Source organism: Gopherus evgoodei, chromosome 16, assembly GCF_007399415.2.
Source record: "Gopherus evgoodei ecotype Sinaloan lineage chromosome 16, rGopEvg1_v1.p, whole genome shotgun sequence".
Lineage (NCBI taxonomy): Eukaryota > Metazoa > Chordata > Testudines > Testudinidae > Gopherus > Gopherus evgoodei.
In genome coordinates, this window is record NC_044337.1 from 12,509,360 (window position 1) to 12,536,280 (window position 26,921).

Consider the following 26,921-nt stretch of genomic DNA (forward strand, 5'->3'; position numbering starts at 1 on the left):
AGAAATGGCCAATGTCATGGTATATGTTTTTATATTTAATCCCTGAGCCACTGGAATGATTTTAATTCTGTGTTCTTTGTAGGGTGAAGGAGGATTGCCTGGGCAGACTGGCCCAACAGGGAAACGGGGTACACAAGGAGGAATGGGGCTCCCAGGAAGCCCAGGAGAGCCAGGACCCAAAGGACAGCCAGTTAGTTGTGTTAATTTAAATGATTGTGTCTTACTGTAGTTCTTCTACCTGCAAGAGGTGGCTCAGAGTCCCAGCAGTGCATAGGAGGGTGGAGTCCTGGGATGCTCTCCTGCATGCATTTCTGTAGCACAGATACACAATCTCAGTGCACGCTTCCCAAGGCCGGGCGGTTGTGGAACTCTGTGCACGTCACTCCATGCTCCTCTTTTAAATAGCGGAATCTGTGAGAGTTTGGAGTTCACAAACATGAGTGGAATGGCATCATGTACTGAGCAGCTGTACTGAACAGGTGCAATTACATGTCAGTACAGACCTGCTTCTTCAGTACTGGTGCTCTTTAATGTTGGACAGGGGCCCACTAGCACGGTGCTGGGACTACCAAGTTCATTCCACTCAATCACACTTTCATTTTCACCCACTCAAATGAATCCTTGTCAATCACAATTTGAATGTTACACACCCTGCAGCCATTACTTTATATTACACTCCTTGGTGTCTATCCTACTACACAGCATCCCTACTTCTAAGAATCAGCGATGAGTAAGCTGACCCAGGATAAGAAAGGTATAAAAGGAACCTTGCAGCCTGCATTTGGTAGAGCAAGAGATTTAGGAGCAGTACTTAGCAATAAAGATATCTCCTGGTGTGTTATCAATGGTAGCGTAGTGGTAAGTCCAGAGCCAAGAGCATTGTCAGAGGGTATTGTCTTCAAAGCAGCTGGGAGCTGTAATTCCCAATGCAGATAGACAAACGTGCACTAGCTCTGTTTGAGCTAGGGCTTAAAAGTAGCAGTGCTCCTCGTGGCAGTTCAGGCTGGTCACCCAAGTATATACCTATGGGCTGAGTGGGATTGTACCTGAGCAACTGAAGTCACTGCCCATCCCACTGCAGCTACACTGCTATTTTTAGGCACTAGTTTGACCACAGCTAGTGGATGTATAACACTGGTATTTATGGCTCCCAGCTGCTGTGCTGACATGCCCTATGAGAATCAAGTGGTTGGTGTCCCTGAGAGCCATAAAACTGATCAGCCTCAGCAAAGGAAATGAAATGTAATGGGGTGTGCGCACTAAACCAGGCTGCTGCTGCTTATTGTTTTTATGTATTGCACTTGTAAGATTGCCTTGCCTTGCCTTCCCTACTGCTGTGTATCAGGCTGAAGGCTGATGCCATACTGGGAGTTTTAATACCTCAGACTGTAAACGCCTTGGGGCAGAAATGATATCCCTTCTGTGCCTTGTACAGTGAAGAGCAAATGGTCAGCACTTAATACATGCATTTGCATCCCTTACTATCCCTAATATTTAGAGATCCCCTAAAAAAAACCAAATTAAATCTCTTACTGTACGCTTTGTCTGCTCAACATCTGTTTGCCTTTGCATCCAATGGGATCTTCAACTGTTTGAAATATGTGTACATGCTGGCCAGTTTGTTCCCCTTCCAAGATAGGCCAAGCATCACAAACAATGAGATCATCAGTGCAGTTAAGCCATGGATAAATACCTAGCCATATGTTAAGATTATATCTGTCTATGCCAGTGTTGGACCCCATTCTCCTCTGGAATGGGTGAGCTGTCTGCCTTCACTCCAAGGGCAGTGCCACTCCTTAAGCGTGTGAGAGACTAGTATGCTGCATGCACCAGCATCCCAGAAGAAGAGTCTAAGTGGCCAAGCAGGTCATAGGCTGCTGGCTGAAGACGCAATGTCAATTCGTGTCCCATTTATGTTCTTTTCTGTATATATGAGTGGCAGAGTCATGTACCCAATATTCATTCCTGGAGGTTGCTACGTAAATATTGATCCAGGTCTCTTAGATAAGATTCCTCTAACTTAGTACACATCGCCTTTTCCTCTAGATCCCTTCTTGCTTTGCATTTATTTGTGCTGCCAGCCACTCCATGGGGAGAGATTCTCCTACTGTGGGAGCAGCAGCAGTATGTTTCCTTTCCAGGAGCCATAAATGGGTAGTTAAGGTTTTTGGTATCCTTGGAAAGCTTCTTGTACTCTACAGATTTCAAACAGGCCTTGGCTTGCCAAGCAATTTCTCACTACCATGGCAGGAAAAGCTTCCTACCAGCAAGGTCTGTTAGACTCTGGAATCACCTTGTAAGAGAAATGGTAGAATCCTAATCACCTAAATCATTTACAACTGGCCTGAACAAGACATGTTTCCATCTCTTTCATTACTAGGATTCTAGAGTCATTGTGCTTATATTTTTGTTCTAATCTTTTCCTAACCATCCTGGTCACTTTGCATGTTGATATTCAGTTACTCTATAGCTACCAAAGAGCGTGCCTCTCAAAATATAGAAATGAGGGTGTTCACATGCTGATTTATGTTTCTTCCATTTTTATTATTGGTTACATGTATTATGACAGTGTCCATTATGTATTAATCCAAGTTTGGATTACACACCCTAACTGTTCAAAGGTGATTTTTTTTCCCTTGCAAATGTGAGCAATAATCCTTGGAGGCATATTTGAAATGGGCAAGAGTTGAAAAAAATATTTGTTTCCTGGTTTTTAAAGTTCTAATCACATACTTTGACAGACAAAATGACTGCAGCTTAAAATAGGCCTTCATGAGGAGTCAGCTTGGCTTAGTTTGTATTAAAAAGCAAATCAGTGTTTTCATTTGACAGTTCTCAGTGTCTGAAGCTGTGCAAAGGTATGGGCCATAGAGACCTTTAAGGACAGCTTATAGAGCAAACACTCCACTCCCCTGACCCTGGCCCAAACTCCCACGCTGTACCCTATTACGCCTTCTACCAACTTGGCAGTAGGGAGGAGAGACTATGCTAATATCTTAATTCAACCAGATGGGAAGATTTCCAATTCTCTTTCCCAGAACAGCTGATTTCCTTTCCAAGTCTTCATAATTCCAGGCTTAGAGAGAGAGAAATAGAAACATCCATAAGTATTTTTCAACCTAAGTGTCATGAACCTTTTGATGATAAGCCATTTGAGATACTATGTATTGCTCTTGGTTGCTCTTTCATTTGTCTTTGCTTGGCTGTTATTTCCAGGGGGACTTTGGCGAGTCAGGATTTCCAGGGATTGCAGGCATGTTTGGGCCAAAGGTAAGACACTTCTTTGTATCTCATGGGCTCTATAGTGTCTGTCTAAGGCAGACATTCCATTCCTCACTTTACTGTGGCAGATGGATTACTGGGAACAGCCATGTGCTTCTTGCAGTTCCAAGCTCTTGGGAGATCCACTGCAGACTGGCAGGAAAGTTCTCTCCAGGTGCCTCTGCAGAAACTACTGTACCCAAATGATGATTCCTAATTACTTTAGTTTACATCTTTTCAGGTGTTTGAGGCACACTCAACTTCTAAAATCATCCCTAAAACACTGAAGTTACAGTCATCTTGGTGGAGCTCAGATTCCCACCAGGATGGATGGTGGGATGGAACATTTATCCCCTCTAACGGTCTTTAGACTCGTGAATGTCTCTATTGCCCTTGCTCTGTCAGAAGAGACTCCCATCTTCATCATCTATAGTTATCCTATCAAAAGATCCTGCTGGGTGACACTGGTGTTGTGTGCACTTATGTAGGTTTTACACCCGTTTTATCTGAACATCTCATGTGACCTTAGATTTAAGTTACCAAAGAAAAAGGACTATCCTGCTTTCTAGAGAATGGAGCGGGGGGAGGATTTGCAGAACATGGGAGTGGGCCCACAGTTTAAAAAAAAAATCAGGACTTACTTACAACTGGTCACATTTCTGTCTTTATTCCAGAGCAGTAAGCAAAGAAACAAACCTTGTGTGCATCTGTTGAGGGTCTTTAAAGATTTATATCTGATTTTTGTCCACAGGGACCACCAGGAAACCTCGGGTTCAAAGGAATTCAGGGCCCACGGGGACCCCCAGGTGTCATGGTGAGTTCTTTAAACTTTATTCTAGTTTTAGAACTTTCTTGTTCACCCCCATCCCCTTCTTTTTCTCAGGACAGTCTGTGGGCCAAACCCTGAGCTGCACAGAAAGGGGGACTAAAGTGGACTTTAACACAGCACATTTGACATACACGCTAATCAGAACCTGCAGTTCAGCTGGGTCATACAGTAACACAAGTACAAGATACTATGCCACCCTTACTTGGCAACCTTTGTTCTCAACACCACATTCTAACTATCCCAAACATACCGAGTACAATTCTGTTGCCCCTTTACTAGAAAACTGCAGTTAAGCAACTAATTGTTGTTGTTCCCTTAAATCACTAGGATGAATTTTGATGTAAATAGAGGTTTTAAATTAGCTGTGTACAGCACGCTATGTTACTGGAAGGCAATTTTTTACAATGCTGCTAGTCTCCAGTAGAGATTCCCCACCATGACTCTCAACTGTCCAATAAAACACTTTCCAAAGATATGGTCTGATTGTCCAGTCAGGTCTTATTTTACATACTCCTTGTAGTGAATTCATTAATAGTGCACTGAAGTAATGGAAGTAGCAACCTGCAGTTCAAGAGCTTTATGGTGGAAGGAGGGCAGGAGTTCTGGGCTATGAATGCCTATCCCATGGATACAATAAGGTAGTTCCCACTGCTGGGATTGATTTCTGTGGAAAAGGAAACCAGGAAGACATTGTTTTGAAAATGTATATGATCCCAGAGATGCTCCTTAAACCCTTGGGCCCTCAACACAGCAGAAGTTTTAGTGTAGCAATTTGTCCTTTAAAATGTCTCTGATTCAGCTATTAGGAATAAAAAGACAACTCCAGCATCCTTAAAGGGGGAAAGAACGGGGAATCACTATATCTGGGTATGGAGCCCTGTGATATTCAACAGGTCTAGTTTGGTAAGAAATGACCTCCATTCTCTAGACCCCAGTTCATAAATGTCTTTTTCTTGCTTTCTGTTTTAGGGAAAGGAAGGTATCATTGGGCCGCTTGGAATTCTGGGTCCCACAGGAAGCTCAGTAAGTGTGTCTATTTTCTCTGCCCTTACTTTTTACAGCTCATAATGATTGCGGGTATTTAGACCAGTACTTGCTGCTTCCTCAGAAGTCTCTGAATTTCACTTCCTAGCTATGTACAAGTACAGCCTAAACCTCATCTGAATTAACAGGGCAAAAAAAAGGTTTTTTTATAGAATAAGCCAACAAAAGTGCAGCTGCAGTCACAGGGGTAGTGGGAATTCTTAGTTTATAAATTAGCAACAGCCCTATTCAAGTATGGGTTTGGGGTGGGACAGATTAGACTGTTAAGGGTGATTGATATAGTTTTGTTTTATAAGCTGTGGAGCCCGATTTGGAAAAGAACTCCTCTCACATTTAGGTATCTCAGCAAGAAGTGAGATTTTCAGAAGAGTTTAGCACCAAATATGCTGAGCTTCTCTGAAAATTTGGCCAAGTATCACAGTGGAAAATGTTAGTTTCTGAGCACTTCTGAAGACCTGGCCCAGGACTCCTATTTCCACCCCAACTCCTAAAATCCAAAAGGGCGCACTCAGTAAAAACTTCCTAAAAAGAAAGAATAAAATCTTTCAAAGTCAAATAAAATGACATCATAAAATAAGGGAGAAGCAGCGAAACGCACACAGGAACGGATGTTGATAAGAATTAGTCCATTAGTTTTAAAAGTGAAGAGGGATGAGCTGAATTAGATGTCCTAGGGAAGGAAATATGTAAAACCGTAATCAGCAGGTGAGGTTCAGAACAAGTACACGTCTTGCAACTCTGACACCAAACAGCATATATGCACCAGAGGTGCTGTATCGGTTACAAAGAGGCTTCTCCCTTGCCATGCATATGTTTAGCCATACTTCAGCCTGGAAGTTTATAAACATTCCTTTTTGTTCACTCCACTTGTAATCTGTGAAACTTTCAACAACACTAGCCACTTTTTCCCCAAAGAAGGGAGACAAGTAAGACAACCAGCCATGTTTTGTTTAGAGATACAGTGGGGCCACATGCAGAGTTTTTTTCACCAAAACATGTCAAACCCTCAACATGATGATTACTCTTATTAGAAGCCTGCCTGATTCTAATCACGTTCTATGTCATTCTTTAAATAGGGTCCCAAAGGAGACAAAGGCAGCCGTGGTGAAACGGTAAGTGCTCCTCCAGAATCCTTCAGGTACTGTAGCTGCATAGGAGGCTGTTCTCAGATTGGGTAGACAGAGGATACCAGACAGGTGGAACAGGAGGGACCAAACTAAATCAGCCTTTCATCTTTTCAAGATAGATACAGTGAGTTTCATGCAGTTTTTACTGTGTGCGCATTTTTCAGAGGAGATTTTTATAAAAAGATGTCCCTTTCTGCTCTGCGTAGATATTAAAGATCCCAAGGCACTTTTCAAATAACTGGGGCTTCTGCCTCTATATCCTTTACCATAATTTCCCTTCCCACCATTGCTGTCCAATATGCTGGGCCCAGGTTTCCTGCTGCCCTCCACTGGGGCTGCATTTTGATATAGCTTCTAAACCATACTGGGAACCCTTGGGATGAAAGACACTACGTTAGAACATGCAATCTTTTGACAAACTCCTCCTGATTTTCTTCTGCAGGGTTTGCAAGGTCCAAGGGTGAGTATTTCAGACTGTTTTCTGGCTGTCATTATCCTTGCTTGAATAAACTGATGTGCAGCAAAATCAAGTACTGCAAAGTTAGGAGGGAGTGAGAGGAACTATGGACAATAGGGAAAGTTTTAAAAATGGGGGGATAGCATGGGACCAGAGAGGTGCAGCCATGTGCCACTAAGGATGGCTGAGACTAAGGATGAAAAAAGCATGAGAGCTACATTAGGAGACAATATAGCATAGTGAAAAGTTGCACTGTGGGTAGATGTGGCCACCGCCTGTCCCCACAAAGGGTTGAGCTGGAGGACAATAATATGTTGAAGAAGAGCTGGAAGATTTTTGGGAGAGGACAGATATGGGAAGGGGCTCATCTTTTTCTGGGATACAAAGATGAATAATTTCACTGCTGGCATTTTACTCACTGATGCTTTTCTCTTTAGGGTCCCCCAGGTCCACGAGGACTCCCCGGGTCTCCGGTACGTACATCGGGAAAGGGTTCAGAGGATGATGAGCTCTATTATTGAAGGTGGCTAGGCCCTATCCAAAGAGACCGTTCACTCCTTTGGAAATTACACTTCGACTTCTCCTATAAAATACGGATAATAAATTACTTCACAGGGAGTTTACATGTCTGAATGAACTAATGTCTGTAAAGCACTTGGAGAGCTGTAGCTCTAAAGTGCAATATAGGAGATAACATTGCTGCTACTCTCCCCTCTGTAGTGAGGACCTCACAGGAAAGAGTGATAATCTCAAAAGGGGATCAGAAATTCTTTAACAATATTATGCATTGATCATAAAAATCAGTCACAGTTAAGTTTTTTCTTTTGGTTTCTAGGGGCCAACAAGAATTCCAGCTTCATTTGTAAGTTGCTGGGTTTTATTCTATACAATAGATTTGATAGTGAGTGAAGTTATGACATGCACATGTGAACATATGCAGAGCTCAGAAACTTGCAAGTGCCCTGCTTTCCCAAGCTGATATCCCCTAGCACATCCCCACTACATGGACTGAGCAGAAGATACCATTCTAGCAGGATATTGCTTGTATCTGGCACCTAGATATAGAGAAACATGTACTGCCTGTGCCAAGGGCACTGATCTCCTAAAATGCCATCATCGTATTTTCCTCCACCAGCAACAGGATGGCTTTGGTGCATTCCAGACAATGATGGACACGAACACTGCACTCAAGTCTACAGAGGTACCAGCATGCTTTTCAACCTATCCAGCTTTGATACAGATGCAGAGTGTTGCACTGTGTAATTCTAAGGAGGGGAAACAGCCTTTCATGCCACCTTGCCTGCTCTTTTTATGTAAAGCAAGTCCATCTTCCCAATTGCCTTCCATGATCCTATCCCTCTACCAGTATATAACACACAGCCTGAATGCATGGTTCTTACTCAGTTGGCCTCAGTAGGAATTTTGCCTGTATAAGGACTGCAGGATTAGACTTTGCTTTGTTAATCTTGTGCAAACCTTAACCTTTCCTTTCTCACACCTCTTTTCAATGAGATTTTCAGTCTCTCTTGATAATTTAAAGGACTCTCAATCTGAGATGCGTTCAAAATGTTTCTATTCAGGAAGAGGTGTGCTCTAGATTACAAATTCATTGCTTCTTTTCTAAAGAACCCCACTGTTTACACTGAGAACAAACGAATATGTTTAAGGCCCCCATCAGTTCCAAGACCTAGAATGCTTCTGTTCTGCTGTTGGAAAAAGGTGGGGAGGCATCATTCCCATTGTAAAGTAGTATTGCAAAAGTTTAGCCAATGCACATTATTGCCAGGACTGGACTGGGATGGGCTTCCATCAGAGAATGCTTGTGCTCTCTGAATAGAATCCTGGGGTGTTTCTGCCCTCTTAATATTTTGCTTCTCTTTTGAGGAACAGTGATGAATAGCTGGGACCATCTAGTGTCAGTCATGCTTCCTTCTTTATAGTGTGCATGTGGGAAAGTTCCCAATTCAAAACAGCTAGCTATGACTGTTTGGACAGAGTGGCATTGGTCACTTCCATTACTGACTGTGCCTTTTGCCTGTGGTGTTTTTCCCAAGAATATAAAGGGATCAGTTACCATTGTTATGGGTTCTGATGCCGTGTCTAGCCAAGGCAGCATTTGTTTGCGGGGGATTCTCAAACTGCAGCAGTTCTGTCAAGCTCAACAGTCAGTGCCTGACTGCCATCTTCTCTCTTCCACAGCAGAGCTATCAACATTCAGACCTTTTGATGCTAGACCAGGAAGGAGAGATCTTTAAGACTCTACACTACCTCAGCAGCCTCATCCAGAGCATCAAAAGACCCCTGGGAACCAAGGAGAACCCTGCACGCATCTGTCGAGACCTCATGAACTGTGAACAGAAGATGGGTGACGGTAAGCAGCACAACCATGTCCTGGGAATTCTCCCAGCTGCAAGAGGGATACATGTATAGGGCCAGTTAAAGCAGGGTATTAGCGTATTTACAGTATGCAGAGAAATTAAAAGTCACTTCATCTGCTGACACCTTTCTGGATCTCATGCATGGGAAATGCTGACTGGTTCACTCACCCATTCTTCCTCATCCCAGATTGCTCCCTTTCTTCAGGTACCTACTGGATTGACCCAAATCTTGGCTGTTCTTCAGACACCATTCAAGTCACCTGTAACTTCACCAAAGGTGGACAGACATGTCTCAGCCCCATCACTGCCTCTAAGGTACACACAGTTCTACCACTGTCTCTCACCGGGCTTCCCTCCCCCTAGAAAGCAAATGCTTTGTTAAAGTGGGATTTGGGAAGTGCATAACACTGTATGTTGATTTGTGCCTAAGGGGGTAGAATTTACTACTGCTGTATCAATTTCCTCACATTATTGGGTATGTATTAGTTCCTATATTGCTGTTTTTAAAAGTTTTGCAAAAAGAATTTGCTTATTATTCTTCCCCAATTACATTCTAACACTGTTGTTCGTCTGTATTATGGCTGAAACCATGACAACCTGATTAGACTGCCCCACCTCCTCTCTAGCTAGTCTACAGTCCATAGTGATCAAGGAATGAATGCTAAGGTTATACCAACACATGGGTATCAGTATCATTACTAGAATATTCCAAACATGCTTCCAAAAATATTTTGTTGAATTTTTAAATTAAGTCCCTTCGTTCATGTCTTTGTATTCGCTTTCCATAAATTGTTGTGAAAAACACTTCAGCTCACGTGCACAAGCACTTTAAGAGTGAAATCCTGTCTTAATTGACTTCAGTGGGAGCAGGATTTCACCACATAATTTTAAATTCTCCCATGCATGTCTCTACAAAGAGGTGCTTGCAAATGCACTCTTATCCAACTCGGGACCAGAAACAGTATTGTATGACTATAAGGTGGATAGAAAGCTGGCTATATTGTCGAGCTCAATAGCTCCATGTCTATTTGGTAGCTGGTATCAAGCAGAGTGCCCCAAGGGTCCGTCCTGGGGCCAATTTTGTTCAATATCTTCATTAATGATCTGGAGGATGGCATGGACTGCACCCTCAGCAAGTTTGCAGATGCCACTAAACTGGGAGCAGTGGTAGATATGCTGGAGGGTAGGGATAGGATACAGAGGGACCTAGACAAATTAGAGAATTGGGCCAAAAGAAACCTGATGAGGTTCAACACGGACAAGTGCAGAGTCCTGCACTTAGGACGGAAAAATCCCATGCACTGCTACAGACTACGGACCGAATGGCTAGGCAGCAGTTCTGCAAAAAAGGACCCAGGGGTGACAGTGGACAAGAATTTGGATATGAGTCAACAGTGTGCCCTTGTTGCCAAGAAGGCTAATGGCATTTTGGGCTGTATAAATAGGGGCATTGCCAGCAGATCGTGGGACGTGATTGTTCCCCTTTCTTTGACATTGGTGAGGCCTCATCTGGAGTACTGTGTCCAGTTTTGGGCCCCACACTACAAGAAGGATGTGGAAAAATTGGAGAGAGTCCAGCGGAGGGTAACACATTATTAGGGGGCTGGAGCACATGACTTATGAGGAGAGGCTGAGGGAACTGAGATTGTTTAATCTGCAAAATAGAAGAATGAGGGGAGATTTGATAGCTGCTTTCAACTACCTGAAAGGAGGGTGCCAAAGAGGCTAGATCTAGACTGTTCTCAGTGGTAGCAGATGACAGAACAAGGAGTAATGGTCTCAAGTCGCAGTGGGGGAGGTTTAGGTTGGGTATTAGGAAAAACTTTTTCACTAGGAGGGTGGTGGACTCTCCTTTCTTAGAGGTTAAGGCCTGGCTTGACAAAGCCCTGGCTGGGATGATTTAGTGGGAATTGTTCAATATCTTTGAGCAGGGGGTTGGACTAGATGACCTCCTGAGGTCCCTTCCAATCCTGATATTCTATGATCTAAGAGAGAATTCAGCCAAAACAAGCCATCTACATACTATGAAACATCAAACCAATCAGAAATAGAATAGTGATACTTGCTGCATCAGCATCAATGGTGGCTGGAGCCTGCAAGGAGTTAATAAGCTATTCAGAACTCACTGTTGGCTTCAAGAAATCCTAACATAAAATCGAGAGCCCACATGCCACCTGAAAAAAAAAAAACCACCCCCACAACTGCCATTAATTGGTCCCTTAACAGAGAAGCCATTGAGACCAAATTTCCCTCCGATCCTTAGATGGGCTGCTACTAGTTCAAAGGTGTATTGGCTGGGTAGTGTGGTGAAAGTTTGTCCTGTCACGGCCCTTACTGCATGACTCACTAAAGGACTTGTCTTCAGGATTGTTTACAGAGCCCTGAACTCTCACAATGTTGCAACTGAGCAGAAGATTCAATAGCAGGAGGACTGGAATTCTGCTTGGTCAAAGCACATCCTGCTTCTTGCCTTCTAGGCTTCCTTACTGAGGAACAACTTTGTTGTTTAAAGCTGTGCCAGACTAGTCTAATAGAACTGTGCAGTTATGATAGATAGGCCTCATCTCACCCTGCTTCTTTGCAGAAGCAGGTTTTGAACCAATGACTCATTACTTTTCTTACTAGATTAACAGGTTCCTCAGTATATGACAAAGTCAGCAATCTCTGTGTCCCCTGCACAGGGAAGCAAAATCAAACACAAGAAAACTCTCCAGGCTGGTTCGGCATCCAGCCAGGATCACATTGGGCATATAGATTGAATACAAAAAGCGCTCCCAGTTAAAACTTTAATTCCAGAACCCTGTGACGTTCATATCTGGAGTCAAGTACCAGCCCCCAGACCTACACAGTAACAAAAATCTTGTCTGTAGCACATTACAAGGACTTCCCTGTGATTTTGAACTGATTCACCCCACAACAGCTGTCTAAATTGCCCGTTTAGCAAAGTGAAAAAGTTGGACACAAGCATGGGCAGCAGGTATCATAAGAGGCTAAGCCTCCTCAAACCCAGGCCGTGGCCCCACCCATGCTCCTCCCCGAAGCCGGTGGGGTTTCAGCTCCAACTGGTGGCCTGGGGTTCGGGCCCACCAGCAGCTTGGTGCTGGGGGTGAAGCTCAGGGGTCTGGCTGCAGGAGATAGGGGGAGTACTTAAGACTCCTTTGTTGGGCACAGGGGGCGCTCCCGATGGGCTAGCCTCCCCCAAGGGGTGCGGGGGTTCACCTTATGCCCATGGGGACAGCTGTAATGTACATTAATACACTAAATATCTTTGCTGCTTCTTGCACTAACTGCACCACTCTAAGCCTACTGCATGTACCTTACTCACTGTCTTTGGGATGGCATGTCTTAGTTTTCACATTATCTCTGTCACCTTAACAGCTGGAATTCAACATTGGTAGAGTCCAGATGAACTTCCTTCACCTACTGAGCTCGGAGGTGGTTCAGCACATCACCATCCACTGCTTGAACATGTCAGTGTGGAGGGAAGGCTCAGCTGAGAAGCCTTCAGAAAAAGCTGTGCGTTTTAAGGCCTGGAATGGACAGATATTTGAGGCAGAAGGGCCGTTCAAGCCCAAGGTGGCAACAGATGATTGCAAGGTATAGAGCCCCTACAGTGCGGCCAACAAAGCAGCTACACCCCCCCCCCCCCCGCCAAAGTGACCTCAGCGAAGATGGGAGAACTGGAGATGCAGCATGCCCCGTTAAGGGGGCTAGATGGGCACATAAACCAGAAGCCATTAAATTTAGCCGAAGTCTAAATACCTTTAGAGCATGCTGCAGTGCTTCCCCACCCTGAGCAAAGAGAAGGGAATAGTGCTGGAAGAGCAATAGCCTCGATGAGCAATCTGCATACAGCTCTAGTTAACCTGGGCAGCACTTATGTTCTGCAGTAATAGGTACTGTACAAACACAGCTGAGTACCTTTTTTATTTAGAAGAGTTTTCTGCTTGGAGGCAGTCTGATCTAGCGTATGGAGTCAAGATATCTGTCTCCTACTCCCAACCCTTGCCCAGGGTCACACTGAGTCAGTGGCAGTCATTCAAGTCCACACTTTGAAGGGTAACCTCTAATTTCAGGTGCCCAGCTTAGAAGTTTCATTTTCAGTGATGCTGAGCACTCACAGCTTCTACACACTAGATCACATTGCCACCAGTTCATAGCTATGGCAACTTACCTGTCTCAATAGATAGGGCTTTTCAGCCATATCTTGATGGAAATTATTCTTCCCCAGAGGGAGCTACCCACTCAGCTAACTGACCCCTTCCCATTTTCTCTCCCTCTTGGTTTAGATTCAGGATGGACACTGGCATAAGACTGTCCTTACATTTTGGACACAGGACCCTAACCAGCTGCCAATTGTCAACATCTACAACCTTCCACCATCTGAGCCAGGGAAACAATATCACCTCGAGGTCGGACCCGTGTGCTTCCTTTGAACTGTGACCTCTACAGTTTTGACCCCTTTTGGGTGGGCCTACATATTTAAGTAGGATCCCCTGTCCCTCTTCAGCACAGATGGCTGGGCCTTATCATTTGGGTCAACTGTTGCTCTGGCCATAGAGCTCAAAGTCTTAAAGAACCTCGATCTCCTGAACTCAGCAGATTGTCTTGAAAGAAATTTTAAAAAGCAGAACCGTGGGGGGATGCTGGCATCAGCCAAGACATGAACAGTGAAGGGGGATCAGGAACTTGAAGGCCAGATGTCACAAGCAATTCCACATACAAAGCTTTTTCCACAACCAAAGAAAGAGAGAGAGAGATCAAGAAGAAACCTACAGTGCATATCTTTGTCCTACCCAGTTCCTGAGTTACCAAATGTTCTTTCCATAAAATTAGAGCCTCCCTTTAAGAGCTCATCATCTTCTGGACAGCTCACTGCTGAATAAGAGAGAGAGATGAAGTTCTCATAAGTGGATTTGCAAGTTGAATCTGGCTGCTCTGTGTACAGGAAGCATTTGATGTGCAATATTAGAAGAGAAACAAATATATAGATATATATATTTTATTTAAGCAAAAAAAATTAATTTCCTCCTTCTGTGAGTGAGTCTAATAAACGTCCCTTCTCATGTGTGATGATAGGGTGGGGAAAAGAGTCCCAAGGCTGAAAGGGGAAAACAAGTGGGGGGAGGGAGGGGGAAGAGATTGGTGCTAAAATAGAGAGAGGATGGGCTTGTCTGGTTTGTTTCTACCTCTCACTGTGAAATCTCTGGTGCTCTTAAAAAAAGTGTTATTTTATATATGATTTTAAACTATTTAAGGTTCTGAAGGTGCTACAATGTTTTGCCACAGACCCAAAAAAGCCAACAGCCATGAGGACATCTCTCGAGAAAGTAGGGGGAGAGCAGTTTGTGATCTTTAAAATATTTCATTATTTTCTTCTGATTTAGCTAAACACACTAACTTAAAGGCAAATGATTTTTTTAAAATCTAGGTTTGTAAAGATAATTGCCTTGGGTGTCAGTAAATAGACAACACAAAATATGTCTAAAATAAGTGTGCCCTTGGGTTTTTTAATGGCATTTCACTGTTTTATTTTGGGGCGGGGACGTACAACGTGCCCACAGAAGCTGTAAGAATTCAGTTGCAGGGGAGCCTTGAAGAGAGCTAGTTTGGGTTGTTTTTGTTATATAAATAGTTTTTCTGTGTTGACCATGTGTATAGTTTCCTTACCAGCTCTTCTGTATGCAGTGATTCCCTACACTGGGATCCAACAGCTGATCTCTTATTTAAAACACAGTCCTTTGTCAGGACCTGTCTGTCAAAGCTGAAATTACAGTACCTTGTTGCTTCAGAACCCAACCAAGCTTGGAGGGGTTTTTGTTTTGTAGAAATCTAGTCTGTGTGTAAATTTGGAGTTAAAAAAAAAGAGGATAATTATGGTAATCTTTTTATTCTACATAAGGAATAATATTAATGTAATCTGAGCTGTACTGTATCAAATGCTTCCGTGCCTGTTGTGGAGTTTTTCATGTCTTGTATGGACTACGGATTATTTTGTTTGGAGAAAAACAGTCTCATTTTATGTACTCTTTTTTGCAATTGTCTTCAGTTTGTTTTTCCAATGAGCTAAAAGTTAACAAGATTTTTCAAATACCTCAACTCCCTTTCTGATTCTGGTGCTTCTCCTCAAAATACCTCAAGCTGCCAGCCCAGGGCTCAGCCATTGAGTGCCTCTCATCCCAGATCATTCTCCAGCTCTTAAGTGCCCTTGTGTTGAAGTTACCATAATCTCATCTCTTGCTTGCTTCTTTCCTTGCACCCCCACACACATTCTCTGTCCCATTTCTCCCCCTCTCATTCTCTTGTTGATGGTTTTTTATGTTTCATGAGGTTGGAATTGCCATTTGTTCGCCTTAAACTTTTTTTTTGGAACTTCAAATAAATATTTAAAACTGAAGCAATGAAATGCAACTTTCATGGTTTTTTGCTTCTTCACAGGAAATTAAGATGGGTGAGAGGAGCAGAAATATCCTCAGGTTCAAAGTTCTAACACAGGTGGAGCTTAAATCTAAAACTTAGCCCCCCACAATCCTGCAACCAGCACCATGAGGATAGAGCACATCACCTGCATAGAAAGTCCTTCTGGCTTTGGCAGGGTTCTGCCTATATTACGCTCGTTGCAGGACAAAGTCTATCACTGCAAAGAGACCAATTGATAGACCCTTTCTCTGAAAAAAGAAACACATCCGCCTTTTAGCCATAATAGAAAACACAAAATATTGATCCATCAAAATCACTTGCCCCAGTCAAGATGAGTTGTTCAAGAGTATGTACAACAAAGCTCCTCACCAAACTGATTTCTCCTCTGCTTTCCCTTCAGGTTACTCTCTCCACTGGAAAGAAAGGAGCTAGCACTAATATTTTCCACTAGACTCCATTTATCCCGCACAGCTGTTTAAGGTTTCAAAACTGGGTTAATTTTTGATTGGGGGTGAGCAGGACAAAAATTGTACATTAGAGCTAAGGTTTAGTCCAGGTACCTATTGCACCTGCTGGTTTTGCCATGGCTTCCTTCAGCCATTCAGTTACGTTTGGGAAGATGCATGGCCTGGTACAATAGAATGAGCTTCCATTCAACTGGTAATAGCTACCCAGTGTATGTATAGGCCAGTCTGGATTTCCCACAGCTGCTGCTAGCATCCTGCTTCCTGGAAAAAAGTTAGACATTGCAGCTTTAAACTGTGATTCAGTGCTGCTTTGCATAAGTTCCCATCAACATGGGTGACTTTTTGCCAGATAGAATCATAATCATAGACTTTAAGGTCAGAAGGGACCATTATGATCATCTAGTCTGACCTCCTGCTTATAATCAAAGATATACCCTCTCCCTCCCTCCAACCCTATGCTAGGTTTGAAGGGAAATCATAATCAGAGGCAGGCAGTTCTGGAATTTTTGCTATAATTGCATAATGGAAATGATGGGAAACAGTTCCAGATAAGCTTTGACAACATGTCAAAAGAAGAACAGACACTGAAGGGTTGATTATGTCTGATGCAAGTCCACCATTATTCAATCACAAAATGTTAGTGTTCAGGAAAAAGACTTTTAATGTCATCAATTAAGGACAAATACAAGTGCACACAATTAGCTACACATACAGCTACGTGGCCACCAGCCCATCATCATATTATATACCTACCAAACAAAAGGATACAAAGCATAAGGATTAAAAGCAATTAACCCACTCTGAAGCTAGAGAAGTCATAACAGTAAAAAGAAAAAAAAGAGTCCACTCACATTGCACTGGCAGTTCCTTTGCCTTATGTGCATGGCTGGTGTTTGACAAGTGGGTCTCCATCTTCCAAGGACTGTCTCTAACGCATCATCTAAAAGAATTAAGAAACAGCTGAGTAAGGGAAGCTGGATTATCAGGATCTAGAGAAATGGCAGAGGAGGAAAGGCAGGTTATAAAGGCCATTTTATCAATACAAAGCTAGAGCTATTGGTCTGGTGAGTGCACTAGTGCAATAGTTGAACAGTGAATCCAGCAAGGCAATCTTAATCTACAGGGATTAATGGTGTAATGAACAAAAGTAATGCACAGAAGTGGCATAAGACAAGCCCTCTCAAAGGGCTCAGATACTATGGTGATGGGTGCCAAAGTAAGAACCTAGATAAAAAGCCACTAGTGCAACTCTCTTCAAGTCAATGGAATTATACTGGTATGATAGAAGATTTAGTTTGGCATTGCAGACTATGAGAAAGAGCTGAAAGCAAAGGGGCTTTACTTTTAAGAGTGGCAGAATCCTCCATGTCTTGCTATGGGCAAGGCTTAGCACCTTCCTGGGAATGGTATCCCTTGTCACCCTACACAGGGCTTAACAGCGCTAGTAGCCAGTTTATAAGCCACACTGAGACTAAACCAATGTAGCAAGATATGAAAGTTCCCTAAAGATTTTAGTCTGCTCTAGCTACAGCCTCAGCATGTCCCATTGACACAGACCCAAAAGCATAAGGCTGTCCAAGTGCCACTTTGAGGCTTCTTTAGTCAAACATACACAGTTGCAATTCCAGCACAAAGCAGGTGACAGTTACACTGGGTTTCTACACCCAACAGGTGTCCTCAGAGGGTTTCTGGAACGATTTAGAGAGGAAGGACGGTTCTGGCGTTAAGGCACTGAATTGGGACTTGGAAAAACTGGGTTCAGTTCCCACTCTGCCACAGATTCCATTTCTGTAAGGCCACAAATGAAGTAACTTGCCTCTGCTTAATCCTCCCTTTCTACCTCCCTGGTCTGTCTTATCTACTTAGACTGTAAGCTCTTCAGAGTAGAAACCAGCCTACTCCATTTATGTAGTGTCTAGCACAGGGGTAGGCAACCTATGGCACGTGTGCCGATTTTCAGTGGCACTCACACTGCCTGGGTCCTGACTACTGGTCAGGGGGCTCTGCATTTTAATTTAATTTTAAATGAAGCTTTTAAAACATTTTAAAAACCTTATTTACTTTACATACAACAATAGCTTAGTTCTATATTATAGACTTATAGAAAGAGACCTTCTAAAAAACGTTCAAATGTATGACTGGCACTGAAAACCTTAAAGTGAATAAATTAAGACTCGGCACAGCACTTCTTAAAGGTTGCCAACCCCTGGTCTAGCACAACAGAGCCCCAATTTCATTCGGGGCTCGTTGCTGCTGCGTAATAAAAATAAATGACAATTTCTTATCTGACTTAGCAGAAGCTAGTATGAGAGGAGGCCAACAAAGCCTAGAGAGGCTCACCTCAAACTCCTGAAGATCCCACTTAGGCAGTGATGGAGGCCACACCTGACAGATACATTCAAGGCAGCGTCTCAGAAAGGAAATGCAAAAATACCCATCAGTCTAGGTAGAAAAGCAGACAGTAAAGGTAGGAAGCTGAAAGGAAATATAAGGAAAGAAGGATGAGTAGTTAAAAGCTTGGACATTATTACAAATTGGTTTAATACTGAGGTGTTAATTAAAGAAATATGGACAGTTACTGGTGTAAAATAGATAAGCCCTTAAGCAGTGACAATCGTCTGCCATCAGCAAGGAATAAGGAAGGAACAGTGTAGAGGAAATTGAAGCCACTATACCCCATTAGCAAGCAGGCACATCCTATCCAGTGATGAGTACAACTGGGTGGGGAAGGGGAGCAGCGGGAAAGTTTTCCATTAACAGTGTAGCAAGTTGCTGAACTCCATTTCAATTACCCCATTTGCTCCCCCTTTTATAAAGCACTTTTGTGAATATTTGTGCAACCAGGATTGTGTCCATATGAATGTTCAAGGGAAATTAATTTCAGTTGATGCAAACAGAAACCAATTATTAGAAAATGATTTTGTCTATAGATCTGTTTAAAGGGCTTTCTACATTATGAACTAAGGAAAAGCCTATCTGTCAACATACCCTATAAACCAAAAGCAAATTTAACCTTATCTTAGACGTTTACCAGAACAGCACCTCTCATTGCTTCATCACTAAGCAAACAGAACATTGGCCAAGTCAGGTACAGGTCACCAGCAAATTCCTGGATTCTGAGGCACATTTGGGAAATTTGAGATTTGTAGCCATGAATGTCTATAAATACAGATACCTGTGCTGAGATGAGAAACTTCAGCTGGTGAGTTTGATTCCACTGCTTCTCACTTCCCTTCAAAAAGAAATCATGGCACTGGCCTGCATTGCTATTATTCTTGGTTTAGCACATCTCCTTACTGCTAAACCCCTGGATTGTGAGCCTCTCGTTCCAGAAATCCTTGACAATGCTACAATGACCAAGGTAAGAAGTGCCCTTGGAAGGGCCTCAACTTCTGATGCTTATATTCTAGATGAGGCACTCAGAGGTTCACTAAGGACTAAACCAAGGCACAGGCCAGGCATGCAGGCAAGGGAATCATTTAGTAAAAAATTAACCATATAGTCCATCTTTTAATCTTACAAGCTGAATAGTATTTATACCTCATCAGTACCCCAGAAATATAAATTATTGAATGGAGATTGGGCAATGGCATGGTGTCCTCTGCAGGTTTTATTCCAAGACCTGGAAATGTCTGCATTCCAAGTGATAGAGCCAGGAGGGAACCCTTAGAAATGAGAGGGAGAAGACCTGACAGAACTCATTCATCCACATTGGCCAGGCCAGGATTGGTCCCTAAAGAACATTTTCTAGTGCCTTCCCCCCATACTTTTAAACATCCCAAGCAATGGGGATTCCAGAAGCATGGACCTCTACCCCAGAAAGTATCCTTGAAACATTAGGGCCCTCAGCATCCTACTGTTCATGCCACTTATTTTACTGGGGATTCTTAATAAATCTCTCTCCGAAGAGGTGCCAGTGACCATGGAATCAATATGAAGTAGGGTGACCAGATGTCCCGAATTTATAGGGACAGTCCCGATCTTTGGGCGTTTTTCTTATATAGACTCCTATTACCCCCGTCCCAATTTTTCACACTTGCTGTCTGGTCACCCTAATGCGAAGGGAGTGCCACAATGGCAGCTAAAATCAACGTTTACAGTCTGGAAACTCAGGTGGAGCACTGCCCTCTGCAGATATAGGAGAAAATAAAGCCAGCATAAAATCAATTGACCTCCTTCTCCATTCTGTGAGCCACTCACAGCTGTAACAGGGGAGCTCCTGCAGATGAAGGATGCCTGCAGGGCAGCTGGCTCCTGTCTTTACAGGACTCGTGAAGGGACTCCACAATCAGGAGCTAGGGGACGCTTCCAGTTTTCTCAAATGATGCCAGCAGTTCCAGCTATATTTTGTTGGAGTCAGCGCCTTGGCAGGGAACATGAGTGCCCCCCTACCTTTTCTTGTACCATGTGCTGTCACTATGTTGCCTTTTTCCTGTCAAGAAAGTGGACATGTCTCCACTGCTTAATTTGCCCCAGGGCTCATCCCCAGCACCTCTGGGTGTCCCATGTCAGTTATGAAAGAAAAACAATTGCTTGAGCCCCAGCAACCTCTTTCATTACAAATTAAGCCCTGCCTGTCTCCTTTCCCTTCTCTTCTCTGCCATTTGGTCTTTTCTGTGTCCCCTCTTGATTCCCCCTCCCTACTTCATCAGTCAGCAGAAGACACACCGTGCTAGTGGGAGTGGGGGTGGGGCAGAGTGCCATTCAGTGCAGAGCTAAATGCCATAGGTGCAAAGGAGAGAAGTTTAGCATAGCGAACTGCCAGCAGAGCCTGAACCCCACAGCTCGCAGCTCCATTACACAAGGCAGTAGGGAGGGAAGGTGGAGGACTTTCAAGGAGCCACCATCCTCTTTGCCAGTAGACAAGGCAGCATGTTTATGCCATGGGGAGTGGTATTGGCATCTTGCAACTTTCCTCACCTACAGCTTTCCCTTCTCGTGGGCATGTGATCCAGCACAGCCCCTCCCCACAAGTTTGAAAACCGTGTATTACAGTGGTCCCCTCCTCAAATACTCACCATGACTTCGGAGGGAAATAGGCAGCATGGTGGCGGCCTGGAGTCACATACATGGCATAAAGCATTACACAGAGTGCTTTGATGGTGTAAGGAGAAGGTTGTTGAGGCTTTTCAGCACCTTGATCCTCTTTCAAGGGAAGCTTTAGTTCCATCAGGTAAGAAGAGGCGGCTATCACCACTAGCTGTGAGAAAAGCATGGGGGAGCAGGCAACCTGCCGTAAAACGTACTGCCACAAAAAAATAGATCTATTTGAGTTGTAAGCTCAGGAGAGAGACCATTCGCCTCTATGTCCGCACAGTGACTTGTACAACAGGGGTCCTGATCCTGACTGGGACCAAATACACAATACAAATAAATAATTACACATACACACATGCTGAGGCTTATAGGGTCTCCTAACAATTTGTTTCTTTTTCTTCCCTCCTCATCTTCACAGCTGCTGGGCAAGTGGTTCTACATTGCTGGGGCCTCACAGCACCCACGCACCCTACAGGAGATGGAATTGTTAAAGAATGCTTATTACTTCTTGTACCCTAGCAGCCATCAAGACAAGTTCCCCGTCACACAAGTCATGAGATTGTAAGAGCATTAACACAGACTTTACCTGACAGGGACATGCTCCCTTAGTCAGGGAAAACATTTACGCTAACATTTCCCTCAGTAGGGCCAGGCTACCAGGAACCATCATTAATGAAACAGAATGAGCAAGTCTTTCTTGCAAAGTCTTTCTATGCTTGAAGGTCCCTGACACACACAGGCTGCATGTGGCTATTCCATGCTTATCCAAACCACTACCAGGAGCCAACGTGCAGCCTTCCCTAACTCTTCCTCATAGGCGGGAGTGGGCAAACTTTTTGGCCCGAGGGCCACATCGAGGAATAGCAATTGTATGGAGGGCCATGAATGCTCACAAAATTGGGGTTGGGGTGCGGGCTCTGGGGTGGGGCTGGGGATGAGGAGTTTGGGGTGTGGGAAGGTGCTCTGGGCTGGGACCAAGGGGTTTGGAGGGCAGGAGGGGGATCAGGGCTGGGGCAGGGGTGTAGGAAGTGGCACAGGTTCCAGCTAGGGGTGCAGCCTCTGCGGTGGGGCTGGGGATGAGAGGTTTGGGGTGCAGGAGGGTGCTCCAGACTGGGATCGAGGCATTTGGAGAGGGGGAGGGGGATCAGGGCTGGGGCAGAGGGTTGAGACGTGGGGAGAGGCTCAGGGGTGCAGGCTCCAAGTGGCGCTTACCTCAAGCAGCTCCTGGAAACAGTGGCCTGTCCCTTCTCCAGATCCTACGCGGAGGTGCAGCCAGGCCGCTCTGCACACTGCCCCATCCACAGGCACCACCCCCGCAGCTCCCACTGGAGCACGTTGGAGCTTGAGTGGGACCACGGCGCAGCTTCTGAGAGCCGCATGGTGCAGCCCCCGATCCTGCACCCTGGCTGGAGCACCAAAGCGGGGCCAAGCCATGTGGTGCGGCTCACAGGCCTTCTCATTCAGAGTAGTCCCTGATCTTCTGGACAGCAGGCTCCACTGTTGTCTCACCTTTGGCCTGCATTGTACATGTTCTGTATCTGGGCAAGGGCCATTAAAATCCAGGGCTGTCAATCCTGCATCAAATCCTATTCTCATACACACAAAGTGCTACTCTGGAACAGAAGGGTGGACTCAGCTACCCTGACAATCCCTTCAGATTTACCTCAGTTGACTGGGGTGCTAATGTAATATAGATACAGAAAGATTGTGTGCAGTGCTGCGTTTGATGGAGGCATGTAATTCCCATTGGCTAACAACAGAATATAACTCAAAGAGCCATAGAGCATCACCCTCTGGTTACTCTCCTGATTAGTGTCTTCCCCTTTAGGAAGGACAAGTGTGTGGTGGACAATTCCAGTTACATTTCAGTCATCCAGGACAATTCAACAATGATCTTGCATGGTAAGAATCCAGAAATGCAGAAAATGTCCAGTGCATCCCACTGGGAAGGGTGGACTGACTTGTGGTTGGAGAGGTAGGAAGGTTTTTCTCCTATTATTTCACTTCCTCATTTCTACCATACATTTATCTGGTCCCACAACAGTTACATGACCGATCTGAATCCAAGGGTCAGCTTCCCCCACTTGGCAGGGGGTAATTTCCTCCCCTCGTGGGCAATTCTTTGCAACATGCTCATTACAGAGATGTAAGGATTTGTCTGTAACAGGCCATTTCTAATATAATAATAAATAATAATAAGAGGAGATATACCTATCTCCTAGAACTGGAAGGGACCTTGAAAAGTGATTGAGTCCAGCCCCCTGCCTTCACTAGCAGGACCAAGTACTGATTTTTTGCCCCAGATCCCTAAGTGGCCTTGTCAAGGATTGAACTCACAACCCTCGGTTTAGAAGGCCAATGCTCAAACCACTGAGCTACCCCTCCCCCCAGCATAGGGGCCTCCATATGCAACAAACACACAGAACTGCCAAAGGTGATCATTCTGCTACCAGCTAGCACTACTTTCCAAAAGGGTTTAGCCCGCTGGCATGAAGGAGTCAGCACAGCCACGTTGGTCTGCCAAGACATATTTAAACACCAGTTTCTAGGTCTGTATGAGTTGAGCTTTTTACACCTATACGCAGTATCACCAAATGACAGAATACAGTCAATGCCCTTGCAGGTTTATATTACACTTCTCCTGAGATTTGGACCGAATACTCTAACCACCCCTTGTGCCTGTTCTCCTGAAGGGCCAAATGAAAGTTCTGTAGGACAACTTATCAAGAGCAGCTCTGAAGACACTATGACACTATACCACATTGATGGGACCCACAGAGGGTTATCGATCTCAGGTGAGTAAACCACATCTCAGCACCAGAAAAGGACCTAAATAGCCAGAGATGCTCTATGTAGCCCTTGTTACCATAGCATCTCTCAAACATTAATGAATTTATCCTCACAACCCCCTGCAAAGTAGAGCAGTTGAATTATCCCCATTTTACAGGGAAGGAACTGAGGCAAAGAGTAAATTAAGTGCCTTGCCCAAAGGCACCCAAGAAGAGCCTGGAACTGAATGCAGGTCTCACAAGCATCGCTTTCCTCTGAACTGCTCCTGGAAAAGTGGCTGCAAGACTTGAGAAAGAGAAAGGCAAGGACAGGGCATGAAAATTAAGTAGCTGCCTAGTTGGGGCTGGGCAGGAATTGTGGCTGATTCTAGATCTTTTAAAACACCGTGCATATGCTTAACAACAATTATCTAGGTCCTAGGATAAGAAAATTGTGGCCAGGAGGATAAATATTTAAAACCTCAGAACCAGTTTTGATTTTAGGGACACCCCATAACTCTTCCCATCTCCCACTGGAGATGGGCTGACTGGACAAGTCTCTTCTATCCCCTCCCCTACCCAATAATAATAATAATAGGGGAAATAGAGGGTCCCAGCAAAGAAGAATAAAGAGAGGATGCCGCTCCCTTAGCTCAAGGGGGAGAGGTACGTGCTTTTGGAGTAGGAGATCTGAGTGCTAGCCTTTGTTACTGTGAAAGCCTCAGACTGACTGTAGGTACAATGCAGCCATTATACCTCCTAAAACCAACTCTGACAAATGACTTTCTGCAATTTAATGTTTCATCTTTAAAAACAGCCCGGGCCCAAAACTTCAGCACAGAGCAACTGGAAGAATTCAAAACTCAAGTGGCATGCCTTGGATTGAAGGAAGAGGAAACATTCTATACTTCAGCTAAGGTAAAAATCAACATGGGGTTCCTATGAGAGTTATCAAGCCATCTTTAGAGCTTCAGAATCATGTTGAAATTACCGAGAGCTGGGATCAAATTAAATGCTCCAGCCTCCTCCCTGAAAAATGGCTAAAAAAAAAAGTGTAGTAACCCAAAGCAAACCCCAACATGTAACATATTAAGGTGTACGCACTGCACCATGATGATATGATATAATGACTGTTAAAGGGCAGCCATCCACTGCCCTTTAATTAACAGAATCAAAACTGCTCAACCATCTGCTATAGAACTTATACTGGTAACCCTAGTGGAGACTCTCCAGTTTCTCCAGGTGAGCAGGAGGTTCTAAGCTGGCTGTCCTCATGAAATGCCAACTGTGCACCATAGGGACAACCATGAAGTTCCCTAGTGGCCAGAGATGTATTCACAGCAAATATTATATAAACCAGAAAGAATACAGGAGCAAACCCTCTACCCCCATGCCTTGATAGGAATTAAACAAAGAGAACTTTAGCTGCCCAGATCCCTTCCCCAAAAGAAATATAAGCTTCACAGTTATTGTAAAACCGATAGGCACTGACCAGGTACCAGGCTGGTGTTAGATCAGAGTCCTTCCCTTCCAAAGAGCCTAATCCTTGGCTTCCTTGGGGAAGTGCCACCAGACTCCACATTCACCAGTCCATTACTTAATCCTCTCAAGTCTTTTGGAAACCTGTCAGGTTTAAACACCACCATAGTGAAAACTGGGATTGCCAAACCCAGGGCCTCCAAAAACACTAAGACAGTGTGCAATCATTAAGGCCAGACATACTCAGGCCCATTTCATAAATGCTTCTTCCTTCCCTCTGAGCAGCCAGCTCTCCCAGCAGCTGGCTGGGGCAGCTGCTAGCCCTTGATGAACTAATGATAAGCAATGCAAAGCCACACAAGGAATACTGCATTTTAACAGCTCCTCTCCCAGTGAAGGGGTTTCACCTTTAACATTCACCTCAATTTGCTTGCTTGACAAAAGCTTCACTGCTGAGCAAGCATATTGTTCGTGTTTCCGAAGCAGCAATGAGACAAGTCCACATCCTAGCTGAAGCAATTTAAATCTTTAAATAGAGAGAACAAACTGTTCTTGCTACCCAGCTTCTTGCCTTAGAGGCTGCTGAAACTGACACTATTTTAGCCTTTTGAGGATTCTAGTGCATTAGGCAGGAGGAATTTCAAAATGTACAAGCAATAGTGCTAGTTTTGCTATAAGAAAATCCTGTAATACTGAGAGCAAATTTTACACACACACACACACACACACACACACACACACACACACACACACACACACACACTACTGATTCTCACCCTTGTTCATCTCTGTAGGATCTGTGTCCCATGGAAGAAGAAAGAGATGACAAAAAGCAGTCAGTTGAAGTGGTGGAACCATTACTGGGGTAAATCATTGCCATGGCAACATTGCCCTCCACACTGGATATCAGCAGTTGTTCATTCTCTTCCACCTGTTTAGCCACTGAAGGATCTTCCCTTGTCACATCTGATCATGTGGTTTCTTTGACACAAACTACTGACATTTTCATTTTCTGTGTTCAGCATCTTTCCTAGTGCAGACTTTCACAAAAGAGACCCACACGCTATGCTCTCTCCTGAAGACTTTACTTTTGTTCTTTCTTGTCAATTTAAAAATAAAGATAAATCTGACTGATGGTAACTGTTTGCTCTCCAAGTATGGCAAAAAACACAAATACCCAATTTTTTTTCCCCTACAGTAAAAGGTCTTGTACTGACATCTGCCCCTTCAGGCAGCACTTACTATGCCCAAAAACATATTATATATATGTACACACACACACACGTACACACACACAAATATTCTATAAAACAACTGTAACATGGCTGAATGATAAAATCGCCCATTTTCCCCAAGTGGCATCATAACACTTAGGGACAAATCCTGAGATAATGGCCATTCACTATCAAGGCAGCAGTGCCATAGTAATGGGCCATGAGAAAGCTGTCATTTTTTTCTGTCATAGAGACTAAAGTGATGGAAGAGACCTTGGTATGAATCAAAATTGCAGCCCAGATTTAAAGAAAGAATTTTCTTTTGTCTTATTTTCTCCTGTCTCCTGTTTGGCTTCCCTGCTGTGCAGCTTTGCTCCCCTACATGGGAACTAAGAAGATCAGCAGTGTTAGTGAAACCCAGTAAGGACCTGATCTAGCTC

General features: G+C 44.0%; 2 protein-coding genes across 4 annotated transcripts in view; both read left to right on the forward strand.

Annotated features, from left to right (window-relative positions):
• LOC115636165 (collagen alpha-1(XXVII) chain-like) overlaps positions 1-15,459 on the forward strand; it is a 226,742-nt gene extending 211,283 nt beyond the window's left edge. Inside the window, exons 49-61 of one of the 3 annotated variants that reach the window (XM_030535939.1) lie at positions 83-190; positions 3,217-3,270; positions 4,013-4,075; positions 5,060-5,113; positions 6,211-6,246; positions 6,704-6,721; positions 7,156-7,191; positions 7,554-7,580; positions 7,854-7,919; positions 8,918-9,089; positions 9,302-9,411; positions 12,475-12,693; positions 13,386-15,459. In XM_030535939.1, the coding sequence (XP_030391799.1) occupies positions 83-190; positions 3,217-3,270; positions 4,013-4,075; positions 5,060-5,113; positions 6,211-6,246; positions 6,704-6,721; positions 7,156-7,191; positions 7,554-7,580; positions 7,854-7,919; positions 8,918-9,089; positions 9,302-9,411; positions 12,475-12,693; positions 13,386-13,532 (1,110 nt within the window). In that variant the 3' untranslated portion in view covers positions 13,533-15,459. The remainder of the gene's footprint in view (positions 1-82; positions 191-3,216; positions 3,271-4,012; positions 4,076-5,059; positions 5,114-6,210; positions 6,247-6,703; positions 6,722-7,155; positions 7,192-7,553; positions 7,581-7,853; positions 7,920-8,917; positions 9,090-9,301; positions 9,412-12,474; positions 12,694-13,385) is intronic. The other 2 variants (XM_030535940.1, XM_030535941.1) reach the window with 2 other exon arrangements.
• A 3,771-nt stretch (positions 15,460-19,230) lies between these two features.
• LOC115635939 (alpha-1-acid glycoprotein 1-like) lies at positions 19,231-26,136 on the forward strand. The gene is made up of 6 exons (XM_030535339.1): positions 19,231-19,344; positions 21,439-21,581; positions 22,849-22,922; positions 23,714-23,815; positions 24,606-24,706; positions 26,062-26,136. Exons 1-6 carry the CDS (start codon positions 19,231-19,233, stop codon positions 26,134-26,136), a joined length of 609 nt encoding a protein of 202 aa, XP_030391199.1.
• Positions 26,137-26,921: the final 785 nt, after the last annotated feature.

Excerpts from the sequence above, each read along its gene's own strand:
- LOC115635939 (XM_030535339.1), top strand. The coding sequence starts at position 19,231 with ATGGCACTGGCCTGCATTGCTATTATTCTTGGTTTAGCACATCTCCTT. Across the intron at positions 19,345-21,438 it reads ACAATGCTACAATGACCAAG|CTGCTGGGCAAGTGGTTCTA; the intron begins GTAAGAAGTGCC and ends TCATCTTCACAG. Across the intron at positions 22,923-23,713 it reads TTCAACAATGATCTTGCATG|GGCCAAATGAAAGTTCTGTA; the intron begins GTAAGAATCCAG and ends GTTCTCCTGAAG.